This window comes from Lepus europaeus, chromosome 9 (genome assembly GCF_033115175.1).
Source record: "Lepus europaeus isolate LE1 chromosome 9, mLepTim1.pri, whole genome shotgun sequence".
NCBI classification, from domain to species: Eukaryota; Metazoa; Chordata; class Mammalia; order Lagomorpha; family Leporidae; genus Lepus; species Lepus europaeus.
Genome location: NC_084835.1, coordinates 3,206,527 through 3,231,652, shown reverse-complemented (window position 1 = coordinate 3,231,652; position 25,126 = coordinate 3,206,527). Strand labels below are relative to the sequence as shown.

General features: G+C 59.6%; 1 protein-coding gene across 1 annotated transcript in view; it reads right to left on the bottom strand.

Moving 5' to 3' along the window:
* Positions 1-23,761, bottom strand: part of ITPR1 (inositol 1,4,5-trisphosphate receptor type 1) — a 296,007-nt gene extending 272,246 nt beyond the window's left edge. Inside the window, exons 1-4 of the mRNA XM_062200352.1 lie at positions 23,743-23,761; positions 23,040-23,105; positions 3,790-3,897; positions 85-155 (exon numbers count right to left, since the gene is read on the bottom strand). Of these exons, the coding sequence (XP_062056336.1) occupies positions 85-155; positions 3,790-3,881 (163 nt within the window). The 5' untranslated portion in view covers positions 3,882-3,897; positions 23,040-23,105; positions 23,743-23,761. The remainder of the gene's footprint in view (positions 1-84; positions 156-3,789; positions 3,898-23,039; positions 23,106-23,742) is intronic.
* Between the last annotated feature and the right edge of the window lie 1,365 nt (positions 23,762-25,126).

Genomic DNA, 25,126 nt, shown 5'->3' with positions numbered 1-25,126 from the left:
CAGACATCCAAAGCATGCATGGGGCCACGCACTTGCTGAATTTCCCAGTGAGCCATGGGCCACAAGGGAGGGCCACCGTCTTACCTCTGAATTTCTTAGGTGGGTTGTTAAGGTCCCCGGTTTCTGGCTGCACCACACACCGATCGTCAACCAGGCTGCAGGGAAGACACAGATAAATGCGACATCAGGACACACAGAGGAAAATGAAACTCCAAGCGCTATGCGAAAATCCAACATCCCAGGCTTTCCCTGTGCGAACGTTAGCCTACCACGTTCTCCAGCCAGGGAGCTGTTTATGCTGGAGGTGAGCCCACACCTGGGGCTGAGCCCAAGCCAGAGCCCAGGGTTCGGTTCTGTGAGGGACACATCAGGCTACCACGGAGTGGGGCTCCCTGTCCCCGGCCACACCCATGACGGACTTGAGCAGTTTGCTCTATTGCTGACGCGGGGGCCACAGCACTCAACGGAAGGTGGCAGAGGAGGGGACTCTGCGCCAGGCGTTGTGCTGGGTCCCGGGAAGGAGGGCAACAGGAGCCGGCCTCCGCCTCTCGGAGCCCAGGGAGGGCAGGAAGAAGACCGTGCAGGCAGGGAGGAGCCCTGAGCGAAGCCACCCAAGAAGCTGCACGCACGCCTGAGACTGAAGGGGTCGGAGGATGACGGGGAGCAGTGTCAGGTGAGGGGACCACACGCATGGCGACGGAAGTAAGATCCACCAGGCGCAGGGGAAGGGAAGAAGGAAGCCCCGCCAAAGGCACCACCCCCAAAGCCTACTCCTCCAAACAGATGAAGAAGGACGGCTCCGAGAAGTCGCCGACACTGGCTCGCTTTCCAGGCGGCCCCGGACGTGCTCCCAGCCCGCGTGCCAAGGTCTCCTGGGGTTCCTTCCCTGGCCCCGAGCTGCCGCCCGGGAAGCACCGGGACCAGGAGACGCTCAGCCTTCACCCGTGGTGTAGCGGCCTTCCCTCCAAACTCCTTTCCCTTTCTGTAGCCCCGCCCATCTTTCCAGGCCCTGGCTCAGAGCCCGTCCTGTTCCACAAAGCACCCCCAGGCCCTCGCTGGCTGGCTCCCCAGGTGCTCCAGGCCACGTGCTCTGGTGAAGACAGGGAGCTGCCGGCAGCGTGGCCCAGGAGACGCCCGGGGCAGCCGCTCCACACGTATGGCGTGAGTGAGCACAAGCGTGCAGAGTCCCTACCAGGTGTCTCCTTCAGCTTCAAGACACAGGACCTGGAGCACAAGCAAGGGCAGTGTGGTCAGTGGCTGAGTCCACCACAAACACAAAGCACAACGTGCACCTGAGAAAGCCCCGCACTGAGGCCCTGGGGCTCTGGGGACAGCATGGGCGTCCCCATGAAAGGGCGAAGGCAATGGAAGTGCAGGTGGCACGAGCTCCTAGCACAAGCGTCTCAATCCCCTGCTGCGGCCTGTTCCTCTGTAGATGACACCCGGCCGGGCTCAGCATTCCCAACTAGGGTGATGTTCCCAATGCTCCCCCCGGGTCAGGAAAGCTGTGTCCCCACCACCCATTAGTACAGTGCAGGCACAGGCAGAATCTCCCAAGTCCTGCTCTAATGGCCAACGAAGAGAGGAAGCCACTCGCGGGCAAGCACCACCCACGCCAACGTGACAGGGCTGGAGCGTCAGCCAGCCACGTCAGAGCAGCGGCGGCGGCTGCCGCGGTGCACAGCGAGTAAAGCCGCTGCCTGCAGTGCCAGCATCCCTTATGGGCACCGGTTTGGGTCCTGGCTGCTCCACTTCTAATCCAGTTCTCTACTTAGGTCTGGGAAAACAATAGAAGACAGCACAAGTCCTCAGGCCCTGCACTTGCGTGGGAAACTCTGAAGAAGCTCCTGGCTCCTGGCTTCAAATAGGCACAGCTCCAGCCACTGCAGCCATCTGGCGGGTGAACCAGCAGATAGAAGACCTCTTTCTCTCTCTCTCTCTCTCTCTCTGCCTCTCAATTAAATAAATCTTAAAAAAAAAAGAGCAGCAGCGGAGGTCACGTGCAGTCTTCCAACTGCATTCTGACAGCAGCTGTCCTGAGCATGTGTGTCCTGGAGCAAGGGCACAGAACAGGCACAGGAAGGAAGGATCAGAGCCCAGACACAACCCAGCAGCCTTCACGCTGCCACGGGGAGCAGGGGCTCGGCACTGATGCGCCTCCAACACTGGTGGCCGACACCAGGAAGCAGGGCTGGCACCTGATGAATGCCCAGGAGAAAGGCAAGCAGGGAGGGAGGCACCCAGGTGTCAGGGGCTTGGCAGGGCACTGCCGTGAGGTCACAGCAGACCTGGGAGTGAGGCTGGACAGGGCCACCAGTCAGGAGCTGTGGACATGCGGTGTGGAGGCGGCTCTGGGAAGCCAGGGAGGGACAGCCCTGCAGGCAGTGGCAGTCCAGAACCCTGGGCATGGAGGCCTGTGTGTTCCAAGTCACGACACCCTGGGCAAGTGATGTCACCCACTGAAGCCCACAGGTCCAGCTTTGTCCTGTGACCAGAACAGTGCTCCCCAACTGAGGACTAGGGCAGGGGGCCGAAGACACAGCTCAGTGCCGGGCACACCGTGAACACCCACAGCACGAGGGGGCGCTTACCACTGCCACTTATCACTGATGATGCCACTGCTGAAAAATACAAGAGGGCACGATTCACCCAGGGGATGGCAGGGGAGGGAGCCAGACAAGGGGACAGGGCAGGGCGAGGGCGGGCAGCCAGGGTGGCCAGGCAGGAGGCGGCGGCTGTGTGCAAAGCCAGAGTTAATCTGTGAGGGGCTCATGGAGTGGAGAAGCCCGAGGTGGAAACAGGAGTTGGGACTGCTTACCCGGCTGCCGAGGGGGCCTTCTTGAAACAAAATATTCGTAGGGTGACAGTGCAGTCTAACTGAGCTACGGTCGTCTAGGGGAAATAATTCGCTCCTTGCGGGTGACGTAGCCCGAGTCCCTGGAGTGCTGCGCTAACTGGAACCAACCACTCAGGCTTCCAACAACGGCCGCCATCAAGAGGAGCTGGCTGCTGTGACGACGGGGGTGCCGGGGAGGCGGCAGCCTTCCTGCCCCCACATCTCAGGAACCAGCTCCTGCCAAAGGCACCCAGGCCACACTGGGCCGAAGTGCACCTTCCGGCACAGCATGGTGACGTGCTAGAGAGGGCTGTCCAGTCTCCACGGGGCTCCTGCCTGCCCCGGTGGCCATCCCACATCTCACCTCCTCTTCTGGACAACAGGAGGGGCGAGGAGGGGAGACGAATCCAACAGAGCTTCCCCCTCAGGGGTGGACAGAGGCGGGGGGGAGCACTGCACGCAGGCCAGGACCGACTTCCAAGGCTGCACCCGGTTTGTCACTTTCCACGGCACACGGCAGCTCCAAAGGGGAAAAGCTCTGCTTCAGAGAGACACGAGCACCCCGGGAGGCCTGGTCCTGGCTTCCGTGGCGAGCGAGGAGCCGTGGCCGCTAAGAGGCCCTTGGCTGGCAGGGCAAATCCTCCACCCACCTCCTCTTGCACCCACTCAGCACTTCCCCCATCACACGGGAGAACAACTGCATGGAATTCTGAATGAACAGAGACTCTGGCTTGGCTCTTTCAGCCCGAGGGGAGCCTCTGTCCGAGCAAGAGGCTAAACTCGGCTAACGCGAGATTCGCTATTTGTGATTTTGCCACCTTTGGAAATGCTGAGGAAAATGGCAGCATTTTTATCTTGGGGGGAGGGGATCACAATTTTTAAGCTTATGTTACAATGTCTGAAACAAATCGTGCCACATTAAAACATAAAAAAAAAAAGCCACATTTTCTTACCCCAAGGTGCTAATGAATCCATTTGTTGATCCCTCTGCGTACAGAGAACAAATGTCTCCGATGTGCAGGAAACTAGACATTTTGTCGGACATGTCTTTCCGCAAAGTCCTAGACAAAGTAAAACATGCACATCGTTAGCGGGAAAGCAATGCTGGGAGGGTGCAGACAGTCCCAGGAGCTGGCCCAGCTCACGTGCCGGGGACCCCTTCTTAGCAGTCGCACTCGCAGGATACGTGCGCCGACATCCCGCCTCGGAGTCCGATTCAGGTATTCCAAGCACAGTAACATCTGTCTCTAACCAACCTCCCAGAACCGGACTCTACTCACTGACGACCCTGGGACACAAAGGCGGTGATCACGGCGCTTGAAAGTCTGACTTGGGAGACGTGAGCGTCCTCCAGTCCCCACACGGAATGGGGAGGCAGAAGGAAATACCTGGGATGAGACTCGGGTCTGGCAAGGCTACCATGCCTGGGCTGCGGGACCAAACACCAAGACAAACACACTAAAAGTAGACCTGGTGACCAATCCCCAGATGCCAGCGACCACCGGAGAACTCAGCAACTGCACACGCCTCACCCAAACCTCTTTCCCCACCCACACTTCCAGAGCCAGAAGGCCTGAGCAGCCACCGGCACAGCCCGCAGGATCAGGGCAGGAATAACAAGGCCCCTGGCCAGGAGCTCACGGCTTGTCGGGGGCGCTCCAGAAGTCACTGAACACGCACACAAAGAGCAACAAAAACGCAGACACGGGTCACACAAACAGCTCTCGCTGCAGCCATAAACACGGAGGACGTTAAACACAGACTCAGAGACACAGGCTGGCTGTGCTGCTTCGGACGGCAGCTCCCAGACACCTGGGGTGGAGGTGCGGAGGCCGACCGGGGTCTGCCCAACACCCACCTGAAACACAGACCTCGTCAAACCCCAGGCCCCTCCCCAGACCCCCTCTAGACATCGTCCACCTGGCAAGCTGCAGAAGCTGAGATGCTGTGCAGAGGACTCCCTCTCCTCCCGCCGCTCCGTGGGTGCCGCATCTCTCTAAGGAAGTGGTCCTCAGCGGGGACCAGCGTGGAAGCCCGAGCAGGAGGGGAAGCTGCTGCGAGCCGAGCATGAAGACCCTGCCTTCCCTGCTGGGAGCAGCTCAGGAGACGCCCCTACGCATCCACGGCACCCAGACACGGCAGAGTCAGAGAGCGTTCCACTACACAGGGCTCGGTCACCCACAGGGACAGTGACTGAGAACACAGAACAGAGCCGGGCCAGCACCTCGGCGAGACATAGAAACAGTGCATGGGGGCACAGTGCGGCCAGCCCGCTCTGCTCCGTGTTGGTCTCCAGGTCCTCTCCCCGGAACCAGACAGCTTCTTCCTAATGGCCATCCGGTGTTGTAAACCACAGCCACAAAGAAGGCACAGGTGACAGACATCAAGGGACATCCATGTTTTCCTTACACTGAAACACTTAACCAGGGCAGGTATTGGGGCACAGCAGTCAAGACGCCCCTTGGGACAGCTGCATCCCGAGTCACAGGGCCTGGGTCTGAGTCCCAGCTCCACTTCCCACTAATGGGCACCCTAGGAGGTAGCAAGTGATGGCGTAAACACCTGGGTCCCCACTACCCATAGGGGAGACTGGACTGCGTTCCAGGCTCCGGGCTTCTGCCTGAGCCAGCCCTGGCTGTGTGGGCATGTGGAGAAGAAACCAGGAAGGAACGTCAATCTCACTCTCTCCAGCTCTGCCTTTCAAATTAAAAATAACAATTTTTAAAAAGGCTTTATCATAAACAATTAGGAAGCCGGTGTACTCCTGGAGCCAATTACTGGAGATCAATGTGGATTCTGAGTGGGACCAGACTGATGTCTGCACACGCCGGCCTCCAGAAGGAAGGAGGGGCGGTGGGGAACGCGGAGGGCAGGCAGGTGCTCAGCCCGGGGGCCAGGGCGACCTCCAGCATGGCGGAGTCTCCTCGCAGGCTTGCCCAGGCCACGATGCATGTGGATGCTGGATGCTCTTTCAAGAGCCCAGGCCATTCACGGGAGAAGCACACAGGGCAGCAGGCAGGGCGAGGCGTCCCGGTGTGGCCTGCAGCTGACCGCCCACAGCACAGGTCTGCGTGGCTTCCGTGACCAGGAGCAACTACTCGTGTCTATCAGGCACCCTCACGGCAGCACTGGGCGAAGCCTTCACAGTGTCCTCTGCCCGAACACTCAGGACCACAGCCAGGGGCAGGCACCACGCGCTGCCCATTCCAAGGCTGGGAAACCGAGGCACGAAGAGGTGAAGCTGCCCAAGGCCTACGCAGTCGGCCAGCAGAAGGGCCAGAGCCACGAGACTGCCCACGTAGCCGTCCACAGCAGCCACCAGGACACGGGCCCAGACGTGAACTGCGTAGGTCCTCACCCCGAGGACACGACGGGGAGTAGGCTCTCCTCTGTAGGCAGAGTGCTGAGTTCTAATCCTCCCACTGTGCCATTCCCTAACTTTTCTACCATGGTCACAGAACGCTTTCATAAATAAAACCATGAAACCTGTTCTCTTGAACCAATTTGCGTATTACATAGGCAGGACGAGTGACCTGCAGCCACGTGGGACGTGTTCCCCAAAATACAGGCTGGTCAGCCCACCTGCTCGTGAGCCTCCACCAGGCAACACACCTGGGGACAGGCGTGGGGAGGACAGACTGGCCCACAAGCCCGGGAGAGGTTTCCGCAGGCTGGAGACCTCTGCAGGTCTCTGCCTGATGGGGGTGTGGGGGAGGGTCCTGGTGCAATTAACAGGGACATCCTGGGAGGAAAAACAAAGGCCTCTGTGCTGGAGGGTGGGAGGAGGAGAGGCCTCCAGACACTTCCTGTTGCTCAGGAGCAGGGTGGGGGTGCCCCCTTATCTGATCAGGGGCCATTTGTGCCTGCAAAGGGGGGCCTGCCTGTCACTCACACAGTAGCTGGGTACCACCTAGGAGGAAAAACAGCTGGCGCCAACGTGCCACAAAACTGCAAGGCACTGGTGACACACAGGCCTCTGCTGACTCGCCCCTCTGCCACAGGGGGCGACAGGCCGGGCTCAGCTCCAGCCCCACTTGGCCCTCTGCACCTCAGCTTCCATTATCAGCGTCCACGGTCAGCCACCCACGTCAGCCATCAGCCCCTCCGCTGCCCGTGCCTCGTCTGTAAAATGGGAACAACACTCCCTGGAGCTGCCGTGAGCAGCACATGAAGTAACTGAAAAAGCCCGAGGAGGGCCGGTGCTGCGGCGAGGTAGGCTAAGCCGCCGCCTGCCTGCGGCACCAGAATCCCATATGGGCACCAGTTCGTATCCGGGCTGCTCCTCTTCCAATCCAGCTCTCTGCTTATGGCCAGGGAAAGAAGCAGAAGATGGTCCAAGTGCACCCATGTGGAAGACCAGAGAGAAGCTCCTGGCTTTGCAGCGGCCCAGCTCCGTTGCGGCAATTTGAAGAGTGAACCAGCGCATGTAAGAGCTTTATGTCTCTCTGTGTAACTCTGCCTCTCAAATAAAATAAAATAAAATAAAGCACCAGCGGGCGGGCACTCGGCACAGCAGCTGAGGCTCCACCTGGGACGTCGGCCCCAGTATCACAATGTCGGTGTGTGAGTCCCAGCTCTGCTGCAGGCTCCCATCTACTGCTAGTGTGCACCCTGGGAGGTAACAGGGATGGCACAAGTTGGGGGCTCTCTGCCATCCACAAGGGAGACACAGACGCGGATGTGGTCTCCCAGCATCTGGGGAATGAACCCACGATGCAAGATCTCTGTCTCTGTGTCTCTCTCGGTCTCTGCTGCTCTTTCAAATCAAATAAAAACAACTTGAAAACAACGAAGTGCTTGGTACAGTCGCTGGCATACTCATATCCCTAAATGCTAGTTATCTCTATAAAGGAACCCACTTATAAGTCACCTGGGAGGGCCGGCACTGTGGCATAGTGGGTAAAGCTGCCAGCCATGGCACAAGTGCTTACGGGGAGGAACCCGAAACCCAGAATGTGGGCCCTTCTACAACACCATGGGCCTGGACTCTCCAAATAAATCCGACCCGTTTTTCTTAAAAATGGCGGGAAGACTACCTAGGATAAAAGACACCAAACTGGGGCTGGCGCCGGGGCTCACTTGGCTAATCCTCAGCCTGCGGCACCGGCTTCCCATGTGGGCGCCAGGTTCTAGTCCCAGTTGCTCCTCTTCCAGTCCAGCTCTCTGCTGTGGCCCGGGAGGGCAGTGGAGGTTGGCCCAAGTGCTTGGGTCCCTGCACCCACGTGGGAGACCAGGAAGGAGCACCTGCCTCCTGGCTTTGGATCGGCACCGCGTTGGCCATAGCAGCCATTTGGGGGGTGAACCAATGGAAGGAAGACCTTTCTCTGTCTCTCTGTCTGTAGCTCTTCCTGTCAAATAAAAAATTAAATAAAAAAAAAAAAACACCGAACCAAATATTATAACGTGTAAACCTTGATTGCATCCCAGATTGGAAACATTTATTAAAAATCTGTAGAAGACATTTTTGGGTGGCATTCCATATAGGTGGTTTGAGTCACAGCTGCTCCACTTCTGATCTAGCTCCCTACTGATGGCCTGGGAAAGGAGCAAAGGATGGCCCAAGTGCTTGGGCCCCTGTACCCAGAGGGGAGACTCAGAAGCAGCTCCTGGCTCCTGGCTTGAGACCAGCCCATCTCTCGCCATTCCAGCCATTTGGTCAGTGAAACAGTGTCTGTCTCTCCTCCCCCCACCCCTCCTGGTAACTCTGCCTATCAACTAAATATTTAAAAAAAAAAAAAAAGGCAGCTGGGGAGGTTAGGCATCTAGTGCAGTGGTTAAGATAGCACCTGCAACTCTGATGTCCCGTACCGCAGGACCTGGGTTCAAGTCCCAACTCGGCTCCTAATCCAACTTCCTGCTAATGCACACCCTGGGAGGTAGATGATGGCGCCCAGCCCACTCCCGCGGGAGAACTGGACTGAATTTCCAGCTCCTGGCTTCCACCCGGCCCAGTCCTAGCAGTTGTGGGCACCCTAACACTGGCCCTGGTGCCTGAGACACTAGGCTCCTCTCCCACCCCCAGCAGCGGCCAACTCCACTCACCGATGCAGCTCCAGCCAGAAGTCGCCACTTAGGCTCTGGGACCCCGGCGCACATCTCCACAAAGCACCGGGCCACCCTGGGTCCACCAGCCCTGTCTGAACACTGCTGCCCTGCAGCTGCTTCCTTGCACCACAGCCCTTGGATTCAAGGATCACAGGCATCGCAGTCCCCACACCGAGCCTGGGACGGGTGAGCAGGTGAACGCAGCCCTGGGGGTCCCACCTGATGCCTGAATGCCCCACACTCTTTGTACACGCTTGTCTGGAGCAAGGACACCCAACTTTTCAGCCGATCTCTCAAATGCCTGCAACAGCCAGGGCCAGTGCAGGCCATATCTGGGAGCTCAATCTGGGTCTCCCATGTGGGTGCAGAGACCCAGCTAAGTGAGCCACGGCCTGCTGCGCCCCAGGGAACACATGAGCTAGACCCTGGAATCCAGTACAGAGCCAGGACTCTGACCCAGGCGCTCTGATGTGGGACACAGGTTTCCCACTGCGCCGAGCACCCATCCCCAAACCCCTAACTCTTACCCCTGGAAGGAACCCAACTTCTGTCCCATGGACCACACTCTCCCCACGTCCAAAAAGGCTTGCGAGTGGTGACAAGAGGCGACACGGAGAAACAGACCCAGCACCTGCGTGTCAGCCACAGCTTCACCAACTCGCAGCCTGTGCGCTCGTCCTCCCGACCTCGGCTCCCTGTGACAACCCGAAGGCTCACTGACCCCCACCCCGGGCTCCGCCATGGCCAGGTCCCGCCCAGCTGCCTTCTTAGTGGAAGCCTTCACTTCCGTTCCCTCTCTGTGTCCGCTCACCTCCGCCCTTAACCTGGGAGTGCCCTACTTGGAATGTGCTTCTCACGGATCAGCACAGCTGGACCAGAGGGCAGGAAATGCGGGGGCCTCCAAGAGCCGGAGGCAGACGGTGGCTGGCTGACCCCCGGAAGGCACATCAGAGTTCAAACCTTGGCCCCGCTGGGAGGCGGGCGGCGGCAGGCCCTTCAACAACTCGGGATCAAGAGTCTCCCCTGCCGTGGTGTTCAAACAGACGCAGCCACGCTCACAGCCAAAGAACTGCCGGCCTCCTGTCAGGCCACGCCACGCAGGCTTGGGGTTTGTGTCTGTTTCTTTTTATTTTAGCTAAAAGCGTCGACTGTTGCACAAAACTCATGGGCTGTTATTTTTCGCATCCATTATTTCTCTTGCATACACTTCACTAATTGCTTTACCTTGTTTTCTAAAAAAACAAATCTGGAGTTTCACCTACACACATTCAGAACTCAAAAGCCAGCAAAGCCTGAACTCTCAACACAACCCAACAAGCGGTGGACGTCTGGGGGAAACCAGGGGCCATCTTCACGGCAGTCACTGGTCCCCACACCACAAAGCCCGCCGCTGGTCTCATGAGCAGGAACGCAGCTGGCCAGTGGGGCTGGGCAGGGACTTCCGGGAATCCGTGCAACCCTTGTGAGGCCTTGCAAGCTGGGAGGACAGGCCCCGAGGGCACCCGCCACGCCTGCCTCCGCTCTCTCACCTCCCGTCACGTGCTGAGCACGCAAAGGGCCTGACCTGGAATCGCCCGCCTTGAACAGCAAAGCTGGGGGGTGCGAGGGGCTCTCATCTGTGGGGACCTTCCTCCGAGCGCTGTAACCCCAGCCGTGACAGAGCCAAAGACAAAGGCTTCCGGGCTACCTCACGGGGCCTGCCCTGCACAGCGCAGTGGGGGGCCGAAGCCACGGGGACCCCCAGCACGGGTCCAGTGAGACAGCCATGAAGGAAGCTGCCCATCTCGGACACGGAGCTCTCACTGACCAGCCCACCGCACAAGCTCTGCACCCCAGGGCGATCTCGCTCAACAGGAAAACAGGGACAAGTTCTGAGTGTTCCTTTGCGTTCAGGGTGAGCTTTAGCTGGGAGGCAGTTTTGTTTTGCAAAAACTATTGAAAAGCATCCCCATGCATTTATTTCGGAACAGAAAGATCTGCTAGAAACCCACACACGGGGACATCTGCACCCTGCCACGTAAGCCTTCCACTTCCCCCTCGCCAGCGTTCCACGCCGCCAGCCAAGCTTCCAGCCCCCTACCTCAGAGCCAGCGGCTCTCCACCAGGCTCCCGGGACCCCGTCAGGGAACCTGCAAGGTCAAAGAAGTTTTCCCAGCAGCACCAGGGCCTCGGCATCGGCCAGGAGCACATGGATTTTTCCAGAGGGCTCACGACGCAAAGCAGAGGCGCGAAGCCCATCCGCTGGCCTCCCCTCAAGAAGGAAGCCACTCTCCTCTCTAAGCTTCTGTTCCTAAAAACTGCGCCTCCTTACTGCGGAACAAGGTCGCATTTTGTCTGGAACACGGTAAATGCATGGGGTGCACCTCCCAGCCACCTGAGCGCGCAGTTGTGGCTGCGGCCAGAGCTCCTGAGACCCTCGCGTTGGCGACTGTACACTTTTGATTCTGATTGGCTATGGCACCAGTTCCTGGGGCTGTCACTGAGCAAACGCACGTCAGACACAACAGGACGAAAATGCAGCGCACACACCTCAGTGGCCAGGGCTTCAGAGAGAGGGCGTCCTGATTAGAACCCTTCATGTGGACGCACGCGCCGACACCAGGTGCCACCACCACCCCAGTGCCGGGGACACAGGTCAAAGCCAGACGGGCCAGGTCCCGCTCTGGTGACAGCTCCGCCGCACTGAGGCACTCCGAGAATAAACCAGCCAACCAAAGAGACGAAACCAGCAAGCAAATCAGCCAGCAGTTACATAAACCCAAGCATAGAAGTGCACGATATGACTGGGCGACACTTAATTTTAGCTGGTCAGAAAAAAAAAAAAAATAGGTGAGACATTTGAGCTAGGACCTCAGAGCCAAGGCAGCAGCAAACACATCAGTCGGAAGAAGCATTGCAGGCAATGCGAAGGCCCCGAGGCAGAAGGCGCCCCGGGAGGGCGAGAGACAGGAAGTGACCTCCAGGTCCTCAGGACCAGCCGCGCCAAGCACAGACAGGGCCAGGGGTGAGAGAAGCCGGCGTGAGACAGCACCTGTGCTTCTAACAGCACTGCTCTAGCGACTTCCTCTTTGCGGGCCTCAGTGTCCTCATCTGTAGAATGGGAATGACAGCTGTGCTGAGCATTCAGTGAGAGGAGAGAGGCAGGGGCTGCTAGCAGCTAAGGGGCGGGAGGGAACCCCTGCGCCCCACAGCACAGTGCCCGGCGGGATTCCGGCTCCCCCTTCCTCCAGCTCCCTGCTGACGCTGACCGGGATGCCAGCGATGAAGGCTGAGGTAACTGGGCTCCTGTCGCCCACGTGGGAGACCTGGGGTGGGCTCCTGGCTTTGGGACCCCTGGCCCTGGCAGGCAGCTCGTGGAGTGAGCCTGTGGATGGGAGCTCGCTCTCTCGCTCGCTCGCTCTCTCTCTGAGACAAGTCCCGCTTCTTTAGCCCCCAGGGAGGACACAGGAAGCCTGCTGTCCCCCAGGGCTGTTCCACCGCCTCCTCGGCTGGACATCGCACTCCCATCAGCCCCTCGTCCTCTCAGGGCTCCCGGTCAGCGCAGGATCAGCTGTAGAGAAAGGACGCACGAGGGGAGGTCTTTACCTTACATCAGCACCGACCCGCACACCACCCTCCTCGCCGCTCCCCACCAAACCAGAACCTCCGGGCACAGCCGGGTAGGACAGCTGCTCCCGTGGACCCTGCAGCCACCAGGCTCCGCCCCTGCACCCCGAGCACCGTGCACTGGGACGGGCCCCCTTGCATCGGGAAAGCCCGTCCATGCCACCTCCAGCCCAGCACCAAAGTGCCCTGGCCAAGTCCTCCAGTGCTGGTTTTGTCGCGGCTTGCCTGAAAACCAGCAGCATCAGAAAAGCTGCTTTTAAAGTCCAGGGGCTCACAAACAAAGGCTGGACCGCACCAGAGCTGCGTGCAGCCACAGCTGCCGCCCCCGAACCCGTGCCCAGGGACTGAGACAAAAAGGCCAGGCCTCACTTGCAGGCCAAGCAGTCCCAGGTAGAGAGGCGAAGGTGCCGGGCAAACCACGAGACATTCTAAAGGAAGCGCAGAGCACGCCCAGGACGAGCCGCTGGCCTGGGGCCAAGGAGACTCCTGCAGGGGAGCACGAGTCCCAGGAGGACACCCGTGCCCGGGACATATATGGTAACATGGCTGCCGACACGGGTAGGAACCACGGGCACACTCCAGAGGGAGGAGAGCCACTCTGCACGGCGTCTTCGGCCCTGTCCCTGGGCACTGCCGGGTTACCACCACGGCTTGGCTTTGGGCAGACATGTGGTGAGATCCACTGCACAAACAGCCTGGACACGCCGCCAGCCCCTCCCCAACATGCTTGTGCACGCATGCACATACATGTGTACACACGTGCACACCCAGCCCCCTTGCCCCATCGTGGCTCCCCGGGCGCCCTCAGACGCGCGTCCCCATGCCAACACAAAGGCCCTTCTGCAGCGTCACGTTCCGCTTTCACTCGCAGCTGTCCCAAAGGAAGTCACCAATCAGAGGTCCCGACTCTGAAACGGCAGGTGTCGAGGGAAGCTCAGTGACTCTGGTGGAAACACTGCTCGTGATACCCCCCCTCCCCCACACACACACCTGCTCGCCCTCCACAACGCGCCTGCTGAGTGACAGGTGCACAACCCACAGATTCTTCTCAAGATGCCCACACTGACCTCTGCTCGTCTCCTGCTCCCCCAGGCTGAAGGAACAGACAACCAGCACTGGGGGGCACACGCCCCAAATCCCTCACACTACAGGTGCCAGCACCCACCGGCCCGGGATACACAGATTTCCTGGTGGCCAATCAGCCACCACAGCTGGACCACGGGGCCCCAGACAGCGAGGTCAGTGCTCGTGGGCAGTTGGGAGGCTGTGATTATGTTGATAAAACGTTAAAGTCAGCCCCAGACCCCCCTCTGCCCACACAACAAGTGCAACATCCTCAGGGAGCTCAAAGCCTCCCCAGGTCCAGGGAAGCGACTCCAGCCCTGGGTTTCCCAGCCCTGGCGTGACTGACACTGGGGGAAGAGTTCTGGGGGGGGCCCTTCCCGCCACTGATGCCAGAAGCACCCCCAGCCCAATCCTGAGATGTGGCAACCAGAAACGTCCCCTGAAGGGCACCAGCGCCACGGGCACAGGGTGTGCTCAGACTGCCGCTGGCATCCGGTGTTACACAGCATGGTGGCGATGACCTGCAGCCGGCCTTCCTATGCCCGGCCCACAGAAGAGCTATGAGACGAGCACTCCTGGCTCTGTGCACGTCCAAGAGGACATCAGCGCTGGCACTCAGGTGTCCCTACCCCAGGGCTCGCTGGGTAAGCCAGCACAGCCTCAGGGGGAGCCCTCTCCCCGTTCAGCAGCATGGCACAGCTGGCACCCCAGAGAGCCTTCCCTGGCCACAAGTCAAGGGACACCCAGAGGCCACGTGGCCCTCACCTGCTCTCCACACAGGGGGGCCCTGCCGGCTATCAGCCAGTTCGGGAAAGACTGACGCAGGAGAGGGGTCTCCACCCCAGAGGCTTCTGACCACCTCCTAAGCAGGACCAGACACAAATTACCTGACTCACCAAATACTCTAGGGGCACCTCCTGGGGCCAGGTGACCCCACAGGTTCAAAAAACATAAAAAGTCCCACGAGGGCAACAGCGGCAGGGGCCCTTAGCTGCTGGAATGGAAGAACCGGGTGGGGCCCTAAGGCACAGATGGCCGAGCGGTGCGGAGGGTGCAGCAGGCATGACATGGCAACACATGCATGCGGACAGGCGTGCGCACACACGTGCACTAACAGATCCATGTCATGTCGGGGAGTGGCACCAGGCTGTGCAATGCAGATATACATGTCCAACACGCTCTTCAGCTGTTGCTTCAAAACAAAAATCACTTCCCAAAGTACCTGGGGACACACAGAACACGGAGCAACCCACAAGCTGCCATCGTCTTCCTGTGCCCTCCTCCTCCTGGGGAGCCACACACAGCTGAGGCTGTCAGGGAGAGGAGCCACTGAGCGGCTTCCTAACACACACTCCACAGCCGATTCCAGGTGGCTGCCTCTGGCTTCCATCCACAACTTCCCAGTCCTGAGCAGGCTGCAGGTGCAGCTCTTGGTCTCCTTCTTCCCGTCTCTGAACTCAAAGCCAGAGACAGGCAGCCTGCGGCAGGTAAACCCTTGGCTCAGGTGTGAATCAGCCGCCTGGAGATGCTGCTAAAACGTAGGTTCTGCCCCGTGGGTCTCAGATGGGGCCCAAGAGGACACAACAGCCACAGGGCCAGTAATGCCACTCAGGAGCACACGGGGACAGACGCCGAAGAGGGTCCAACTTTTCACTGCAACTCAGTTCATAAACAATAGTGACGAAACCCAGTGTTCGCCCCGAGTGTGTACGTGAGACGGAGGACGGCGGAGGGAGATCTGTCGCTAGGTACCATTCTTCACCATCATCTGAGCCTCCCTGATCCCAGACCTGAAACTCCAAGAATCTCCAACTTTCTCAGAGTCAGCATGATGCCACAACTAGAAAAGTGCACACCATGTAACCCAGTCGCACACACAATCATTCAAGTACTGGATCAAGTGACCTCCAGGCCCTGTTACAAGGTGTACATGAAGCTTAAATAAACTCCACGTCCTCGCTCATTTCCAGGGTGTCTCATGTAAATGCAAATATTCCAAAACCCTAAAACATCTGAAACCCCAACACCACTGGCGCGAGCATTTCAGACGTGGACACCCCACCTGGACGCGCACAACACTTCGATGCCCTCTGTCCTGCCTCTACAAAGACAGGTTTCTTTGAAAGAATCTAGCAAGGCCAACAAACTGATTTCAGGGCCTCTGGAGCGAGTGAGCCTGACAACACAGAGGCAGGACCAGAGGGACATTCTTGCTGATCTGGGGAGGACACCAGTGCCCTTGTCCAAGCACCCAGAGGCTAAAACACGGACCAATTTTTTTTTTTAAAGCTAAGATTATGTTCTGAATTCTTTATTAAAAGATGAGGCTACATCCACTGTGGTTTGCAATTGTTTCACTAAAAATGTTCAGGGGCCAGAGCTGTGGTGGAGTAGGTTACGCCTCCACCTGTGACACTGGCATCCCACAAGGACACCAGTTTGAGTCCCGGCTGCTCCACTTCTCATCAAACTCCCTGCCGATGCGCCTGGGAAAGCAGCAGGAGATGGCCCAAGTGCTTGGGCCGCTGAACCCACATGGGAGACCTGGATGAAGCTCCTGGCTTCAGACCGGCCCAGCCTCAGCCATCACAGCCATTTGGGGAATGAACCCATAGAGATGGACAACTCTCTCTCTCTCTGTCTCTCTCTCTGTAGCTCTGCCTCTCAAATCATAAATAAATCTTTAAAAAAGCCATGTTCAAGCTGTAAGCTCTCTTCCTTTGGAGTTGCGTTCTCCCCTGTAAGATGAGGACGAGAGAGCCGTGTGGCCCAGGTCTGTAAACAGCAGCTCCCGCTCTCGAGGAAGAGGACCTCTCGGAGAAAAGGCTGGGCTGGGACAAGCCTGGAGCATCTCCATCACACAGAGAGCGAGAACACTGCCAAAGACGCCCCGGGCTGTGTGGACAGCCTCAGACCAACCTGCTGACCACAGCAGGCAATGTCACCCTCGGTGAGGAACACGACACAGAGAACCGAAACGTGTACACCCAGCATTCACAGAGCACTGAGCCCACACCCCAGCTGGCCTCGGGTGCAGGGCCCTCCCACAGTGGCAGTGCCGACACTGCACTGGGCATTGCTGCAGGAAGGCAGCCTGGGTGCCGGCGGCTCTTCCTCTCCAATCGCGTGCCCGCACCCTGCCACGGCCCCAGGTGAGAGCCGCGCTGGGAGCAAGCCAAGAAACTGAGACAGGCAAAGCACAGGGCAGAGTCCTGCGCTGCTTCCTCTGCCGTACAAACCGCACTCCACGGTGATCAACAAGCAAGAGCTCACAACAGCTTCGCTGACGGACGAGGCACGAGCACACGCGAACTTCAGGACCACGGCGGTGAGCAAGGAGGTCGCTGGCACCCCTGGGGGAGACCTCCCGACACCCACACACTCCTGAGGTGTGTTCCCACAGTGAGCCTGGGCGAAAAACAGAACCTGACCCTGACGGAGCCTCTCCGTCTGACCACCAAATGAGGACCACAGAGGAGACAGGAGGCTACACTGAACGCATCAGTGCAGCAATCTAACCCCCAGCTTCTTCCATGACTGAAAAAGTGCACAGAAAAAAGAAGTGTACAAGAAACACACAGACTAAGACACAAGCCATCTGCAATAAACCTGCTTTGGGTTAAAAATACTGTTAAATACATGTGTCACTAACTGTACATAAAATACTTGTAGGCATTTTTATGCAGATGTCTGAACACATGTTCAAAAAATTTCTGCAGGGGGCCAGCACTGTGCCGTAGCAGGTACAGCCGCCACCTGTGACGCCAGCTTCCCGTAAGGGCAGCAACTTGTGTCCAGGTTGCTTCACTGCCAATCCAGGTCTCTGCTAATAGCGTATGGGAAGTAGGGGCAGATGGCCCACGTGCTTGTGCCCCTGTCAGCCATGGGGAGCAGCTCTTGGCTCCTGGCTTTGGCCATGCCCAGCCCTGGCCATTGTAGCCCTCTGGGGAGTGAACCAGAGGATGAAGATCTCTCTCCCTCTCTAACTCTGCCTTTCAAAATAAAGAAAAAAATCTTAAAAAGGAAATGTGTTGTACTTTTTCTACAGCTGTGGTAATTGTAATGTGCCAACACTTAAAAAAAAAAAAAAATCCCAAACCTAAAGACACAAACTCATACTGAGGAAGTGCGCCACAGGGCTACGGCGGGAAGGAGCCTGGCGACACGTGGTGTCCGCGGAACGCCGAGGGACGAGTGGCTCACCCTGCCAGGCTCTCAACCGCTGTGCCTGAATCTCTTGGTCACAGGTCCCCTCAAGCACAAACTACCAGAGGGGAGCGCCCGCCCCCCGAGAACACCCGGAACAAGGTCTGTTTCGGGAGAGGAGTACAAGGCTTTGCTCTGCAGGCAGCCGACCGGCGCACAGGGCTCAGATTCCACTCCGCCTTCTTACAGGAACAACGTAGATGAGATAGAAAACCCCTGCTGTGCGATGGTTACGAAACCCACACTGGGCCTTGTTAGCCCAGTGATCCATCTGTGTCATCCTTGGGTGAAATCCCATTAGGCGCACCCACAGCTTTGCAAACACCAGAACACAGGTGTCCACCGGCTAGCAAGAATCCGTGGGTACGACTGGGCAGAAGAGGTCAATTATGGGAGGCAGTGCACGGCCCCTGGATGAAACTCAAACACACAGCACCTGCACGGGAGCACAGGGAGGGGAAAGCCCGGGACCCTGGCCCTGGGCCCAGGGACACCGCTTCTGTGTCTGTTCTTAGCCTCACTCCTAAGCGTCTCCCGATGCAGCCACACAAGCTGAGGGTTCCGTTCGCACATGTGAAAGGGTCCACGTGTGTATGGGGAAATCTGTTTCGTAGATGTCTCCAGGATGCTGGAGAGACAGCAGGCCTCTGCCGTCATTCCCCTAAAACCTGGCCGGACACATGGCCAGTGGCAGCAGGGCTCAGAACGCTGACCTTAGAGCCCCAGGACTGTCATTAGGGCCTCAGAGTTTGTCCAAACCACCACAACTCCACCTATTTATCAGAGACTTCTTCGACTGAAGCGCATTCGATCCCAGGTGAGGAACCGGACAGTCTGGAAACGTGGGTTGTGCCCCACCAGCTTCCGCCTGGTTGCGCACCTGCCAGCCTCAGCTTTCTCTTCAGAAAGGCTCACGGAGCTCGGTGACAGAGAAACTCGCGCTGAGCTGCCCTTAAGGGCTCACAAACGCACAGGCCCATCACTAACCTGCAGAATCTGGTGCTACAGACCTGGACATCGGTTCTTCCCCCAGCTGCAGCCACCCTAGCTTCCAGCCGCCCTCAGTGCCGCCCACTCCCAGCCCAGGGCCTTGGCACTCACTGCTCTGCACACCTGGAACACGCTGAACCCCAGGTATGTGCCTGGCTCACCTGCTTCAGATTTCCGCTCCATGAGGCCCGCTGCAGAACACATCCCCGGTTCCCAATTCCGCCTCAGCACTCCCTTAACTCTACTGTACCCTGTTTTGCTGCTGTTCATTTTTTTTCCTGCGATAAAATACACACACACACGCCTGACTGCTTGTGAGCGTACAGTTCAGCAGCATTAAGCTCACACACAATGGGCCTGGCATTCTGGTATAGTGGGTTAACTATGTGCCACCTGCAACTCCAGCCAGCACCCTCGCAATGCACCTGGGAAAGCAGCAGGTGATGGCCGAGTGCTTGGGCCCCTGCACCCAATGGGAGACCTGGAAGAAGCTCCTGGGTCCTGCCTGACCAAGCCCCAGCCACCACAGCCATCTGGGGAGGGAACCAACAGATGGATGAGCTCTCTGTTTCTCTCTGTAACTCTGCCTTTCAAACAAATAATTAAATCTTTACAACCACAATGAAAAATCTCATGGACTCTGTTGTGCAGCCATCTCCAGACCTTTCTCACGCGTCTTCCCTCGCACTGTGTACCCATTAAACAGTCTCGCCCGCCCACCACACGCCCTTCCACCTCTGCACATACGCACATTCACGGCGCCCTGTGCAGGCGGCACTACAGCTGTGCAGCCTCTGCACCCAGCCCACGCCGCTCAGCACCACGCTCTCAAGGCCTCCCAGGCGGGAGCACGGTCAGAACGTCCTCCTGTTCAGGGCCACTGCGCCAGGTGTGCCCAATCCACCTGCTGTTTTCCTCACCCGTCTGCACACAGGGGCAGTTCCCACCTCTCGGTCACCGTGACCAATGCACAGCGTTCAGGTCCTTGCCCTCAACTCTCTGGGGCACGTGGTTTCCAGGGGAAGAGCCAGATCCCATGTCAACCCTTTCAGCTTTCTGAAGATCCGCCATGCCACACACACAGCAGCTGCACCATCTCGCGTCCCCTCCAGCAGCGCACAAGGCTCCTGCCAGGCCACCTCCATGCCCACACTGGTTGTCTTGTGTCCCCCTCCCCCTCATACCTGTCAGACCCCTTGGTTATTCAGATTGGCCAGTCCCCAGGGAAGAACAGGACTGTGGCCCCTGAAGCTTCCCCAGCACTCAGAACACCCCTTGGCCCAGAGCAGGTGCCCCAGGGATGTGCTGCACAAGGAATGAAACCCCTGAGGGCCGGCGCTGTGGCACAGTGGCTTAAGGCCCCGACCTGCAGCACTGGCATCCCCTGTGGGTGCCAGTTTGAGTCTCGGCTGTTCCACTTCCAATCCAGCTCCGTAATGAGCCTGGGAAAGCAGCAGAGGATGGCCCAGGTCCTTGGACCCCTACACCGACATGGGAGACTCGGAAGATGGTCCTGGCTCCTAGCTTCAGATCGGCCCAGCTCTGGCTGTTGTGGCCACCTGGGAAGTAAACCAGTGGATGGGAAGACTTCTCTCTCTCTACTTCTCCCTGTAACTCTTTTCATGGAATAAATTTTTTAAAAAGGGGGTGGGGCGGCACTGTGGCATAGTCGGTAAGGCCACCACCTGCAGTGCCAGCATCTCCTATGGGCACCAGTTCAAGTCCTGGCTACTCCACTTCTAATCCAGCTCCCTGCTATGGCCTGCGAAAGCAGAAGATGGTCCAAGTCCTTGGGCCCTTGCACCCACATGGGAGACTGGAAGAAGCTCCTGGCTTCAGATCGGCCCATCTCTGGCCGTTGCAGCCATTTGGGGAATGAACCAGCAGTTGGAAGAGCTTTCTGTCTCTCTGCATCTGCCTCTCCATAGCTCTGCCTTTCAAATAATAAACAAATAAATCTTAAAAAAAAAAACAAAAAAAAACCTGCATCTGTATTTCAGCAACACTGACAGGCACTAGGGTCAAACACAGCAACTGCCCCAGCGGCCTTCAACTGTGTGCAATTCGGGAAATCCCCACGTTCAACAGGCGATAGCTACAGCAGCGTGTTCAGCTCACCCTCATCAGTGCTCCCCTCAGACACGGTGACAATCGGGAGGAATCCTAACAGTGACACTGCTGGTGTCAGTGACTCCAAGCCTCCACTGCGCTCATCAAAGCAGGCAGGCCACACTTGGAAACAGCAGAAACGAACTTGAAAAGCACATGCACTTCTAGTCAGAGACAGCCTGCAGATGCAACGTGATTCATCTGAAAAGATGAAACCAACAGCAAATGAGACGGGACACCGGCCTTGTGCACTCCTTAATTAGATGTACCCAAGGACAGCCTGACCCAGAAACCTAACTTCAGGCCCAGCATTATTTTGGTGGTTTTTCCTGTTGTTCATATTTGGTGTGTGTTCGACTCAGTTTGTTTCTTAAGAGCAGCCTGTGAACGAATCAGATAGAATTTCCATGAGCTCACGACACAGGAGCTGCGGGGCCACGTGGGCTGGGCGGCCACCACCGGACGGCAGGCTCCTTTCCTGTCCTGTCTCCCTCGGAGACAAGAGGTCTTTCTCAAGGGCACTGAGAAACTCCATCTCTCCCCGGAAACACAGCAGCCAGTGCTTCCCGAGGGCAGCCCCAGCGTGCTAAGCAGTGACTCCAGCGTCCACCCGAGGCTCTCAGAGGCCGGAGCCTCTCACTGAGAAGGGTCTTGCCCCGCCCCGTCAGACGGACGCCTTGATGGGATTTTCTGCAGTGATTTGAGCTACTGCAGATCAGACTGTGTGCAACACACACACACGAAGGAAATCCCTGGAAACCACGCCACACCAGGGGCCCAGAGCACGCGGGAGGGTGTGTGCAGAGAGAGAGAGGCACGTGCTCCGACCCCTGGGTGCAGGGGAGCACGCCGCACTTCGACAGCAGGCCAGCCAGACACGGAACCCCAACAGCGCTCCTGGCGGGTGTGCTGTCTCTGTTCACTCTCCCGGTGCAGGCTTTCAACCCGCAGCTTTCCAAACAGAACTCAGCCTAGCACCCAAAGCATCCTCAAAGCCCCAGGTCTCTGGCCACATCACTTCCTCCTCACATAAAGGCCAAAGCTGTGATTGCATCACGGGTGGACACACGCCCGTCATTTCATCGGGGCAGTAGTTCACCATTCTCCCCTTCCCCTCCAGGGCAGGTGAGGGGCACAGCAGTGGTGCTGCTGCCCTCCCCCACCGGCCGCCAGACCCAGGCCTGCCCTCTGCACCTGCTTCTTCACCTGGAGTTACGGGATCTCGATGAGGAATGGCCCTGGGCCTGGCCCACAAGTACTCAAAGCCTTACTCCCAACTATTTTTAGCAACCAGTGGACAAGAGCGGAGGGGCCAGTTTTCTCTCCAGCCCAGCGTGGTCTGAAGGCAGAAACCGGACCCCATGTGGAGCCCCGGGAGGGCAGGCACAGCCGGTAAACAAGAGGACTCCAAGGAGGAGCCAGAACTCCGAGCCCACTGCACCAGGACCCCTGAAGATCTTATCGGCAGGAAACAAAAGCCCTGCCCCACTGTAACGGAGCGTCTGGCTTTTGTTTCCTAATTAGCAAAGCCCGAAGATTGTAGCCCAGGGAACGGCTAAATATTTGGAAGGAAGGTTAAAGACCTGGTGAGACCCAGCCACCTACACGGCCCCTCCGCACCCCTAGACCCCGCCGGGATCCAGAGCAGGAGAAAAGGCTTCAGCCGACAGCCTGAGAAACCTCCCTCTCTCCCCGGGCTCGCAGGCTGACCATTTTGGGGAAAACACAGGAGCTGCTGTGTTGACACACAAGCCCGCCGGCCCGCAGCTCCCACCCCACCACGGGACCCGGCGGCGGCCCGGGCCAGCGGGGGGCTTGGGCCCGGGCTCGGTCCGGCCGCAGTGTTTTGCTTCCAGAAGGAACTTCCCCTTTTCAAGCTCTAACTCTCAATTCGCCCGCAGCCGCTCTCCGTTCTCGCGGTCCAGCCCACTCCGGTGGAGCGCGCGCGGGCGCACACACACACACACACACAGCGACGGGGAAAGGCACTATTTTTGCAAGAGGCAGTTAATTTTGGGCTACATCTCTCCGCAGATGAAGCGCACGGCACCCTGGCGAAGGGAAGCCGCCAGCGCCGCTCGGGCCACGCCGCGCCCTCCGGAGCGTCCCCAGCCCCAAAGCGGCGACCGTGACCTCCCCACTCCCCAGCTCCTAAAACTCCCCCCGGCCCCGCAGCACTCACCTGACCCAGGTCAGGCACCGAGCGGCCAGAACGCGCGCAGCCAGCGGTGCGGTCAGCGCCTACAGCCTGCAAAGACAGAGGGCGGAGCGTGAGACCCCGCGGGCAGCTCTCCCCCAGGAACGCCCCCTTCCCCGGGAAGACCCCGCGCGCGCACGCACGCACTGAGGAGGGCCCACGGGGCAGCACCGCACGGCCCCGCGCCAACTCGGGGCGCGGGGGTCCCACGCGCGGAAGCGTCCGGGCCCCCCCACCCCGGCCAGGCACCCGCTTCCCCGCGCCGGGGCCGAGACGCCGAACCCGCATCCCCGCGCTCGGCTGCGGCGCTGCCCGGGTCTCGTCCGCCCCCGAAAACGCTCCACGCGCGGCAGTTTTAGGAAGCTGGCTGCCGCGCGGAGGACACCCCCACGGCCCCTCCGAACACACACACACACACACACACCTATTTCCTGCAGCTGCTGCCCCAGTGCCCAGCCCGGGGCGGAGGGGCGCCGTCCCGGCCCAGAGCGGGGAGCCCCCCGAGCCGCGCACCGGGGTCCAGGGCACCCGGGGCCCTTCCAGACTCCCACGAAATAACAGCGAAGAAGCCCCCACGTGCACGCCGAGCGCGCGCAAGCCCGCCAGAACTCCCCGGGAGCGGGGCGAAAACTTGTGCGCGCGGGGGTCCAGGCCCACGCCCCGCGGACCTCCGCCCACCCCGCGCTACCTGGTGCCCGGGGAGCCGGCGCGAGGACCCGGTCAGCGGCCGCGGGCCGAGCCCATGTCTGCGGGGCGAGCGCGCTCCGCTCCACCGAGGCGAGCCCTCGCCGCTGCTCGCTCTGCGCTCCGCCCGCCACCTCCGCTCGCCTCCGCGCGCCGCCCGCCCCGGCCAGCCCGAGGAAGCGGCTCAGCAGCCCGGGCACATGCTTACTGCGCCGGGAAGCGGCTGCCGGCGCCTTATATAGGCCGGGGAGCTCCCTGGGCAATGTAGTCCGCCTCCCGGGTCGCGGCGGCGCCTGGGGCGGGGAGGGACTACAAGTCCCAGCATCCCCCGGGGCCGCGGGCTGAGCCCCAAATAGACGCGCGGCGGGGGGTGGGGGGCAGGCGGGGAGCGCCCTGCGGGGCGCCCCTGGCGACCGTGCGCGGCCTGGCGCTGGGGCCCCAGAGGCGGGGTCCCCTCGGGGCGCTCCTTCCCGGGAGCCTGGGCGTCGCCGGCGCTTGGCTCTGTCGGAGCTGCGGGAAGTTTTGCTGGCCGTTCCCCGCCGCGGGCGCCCGGGCCCGGAGTGCGTGCGCTCCTGGGCGCCCCGCGGCATCGATTGGGGTCGCTCTGCGCGGGTGCTCAGCCGGGGAGCCGAGCGGGTCGGGGCGTCCTGACGCCGCGCGCGCGCTCGCGGAGACGGGGAGGCTGAGCGGTACTGCGCCCCGGCGGTGCGGGGCCGGCGAATGTTCGAGGGGAGGAACCGCCGCGAGCGCAGGAGCCGGGGCGAGGGAACGGAGTGGGCGAGGGGCGCGGGGAGCCAGCGGCGTCCAACCCCAGGGCCGGTGCGGGGCGTCTTGCCGCTCCGCCTCCAGAACTCAGGTGCGCTGACGGCCGCGGTGAGGCAGGTGCACGCCCGCAGGTGCACGCGGGGAGCTTCTCGCGACCACACTGAGGGCCATGTCCAGCTACCCTGAGCCCGCGTCGAGGCGACACTCACACAGCTTGCGTTTCTGGAGCCGCCCCGAGCCCCTGGACAAGTCGTTGTGGTCTCAAAGCGGGTCACCGGTGCCTGCTGCCCACAGTGCTGGGTGCAGAGACCAGGGCTTCGGGACCTCGTGAGTCCTGGCTGGAGTCATAGCGAGTGCTGACGGCTGTCGGGCTGCAAGCTTTGTGTGTCCAGCTTCGCCAGATCCCATCGAAGGACCATTCCTGACCCTTGAGACAACTGGGGCACAGCAACGTCAAGTCACGAGGACTCTGGGCCGCCTGATGCCCAAACCCTGAACCTAACTCCTGTGTCCCGCCGCCTCCCCAGGTCGGTGCGCCTGGGATTTGCGAGGTCATGGAAGCGCCCAGTCCGGAATGGGCAGGGCTTTTGAGATGGAAGTCGTGTGTCCACGTGGCATCCTCT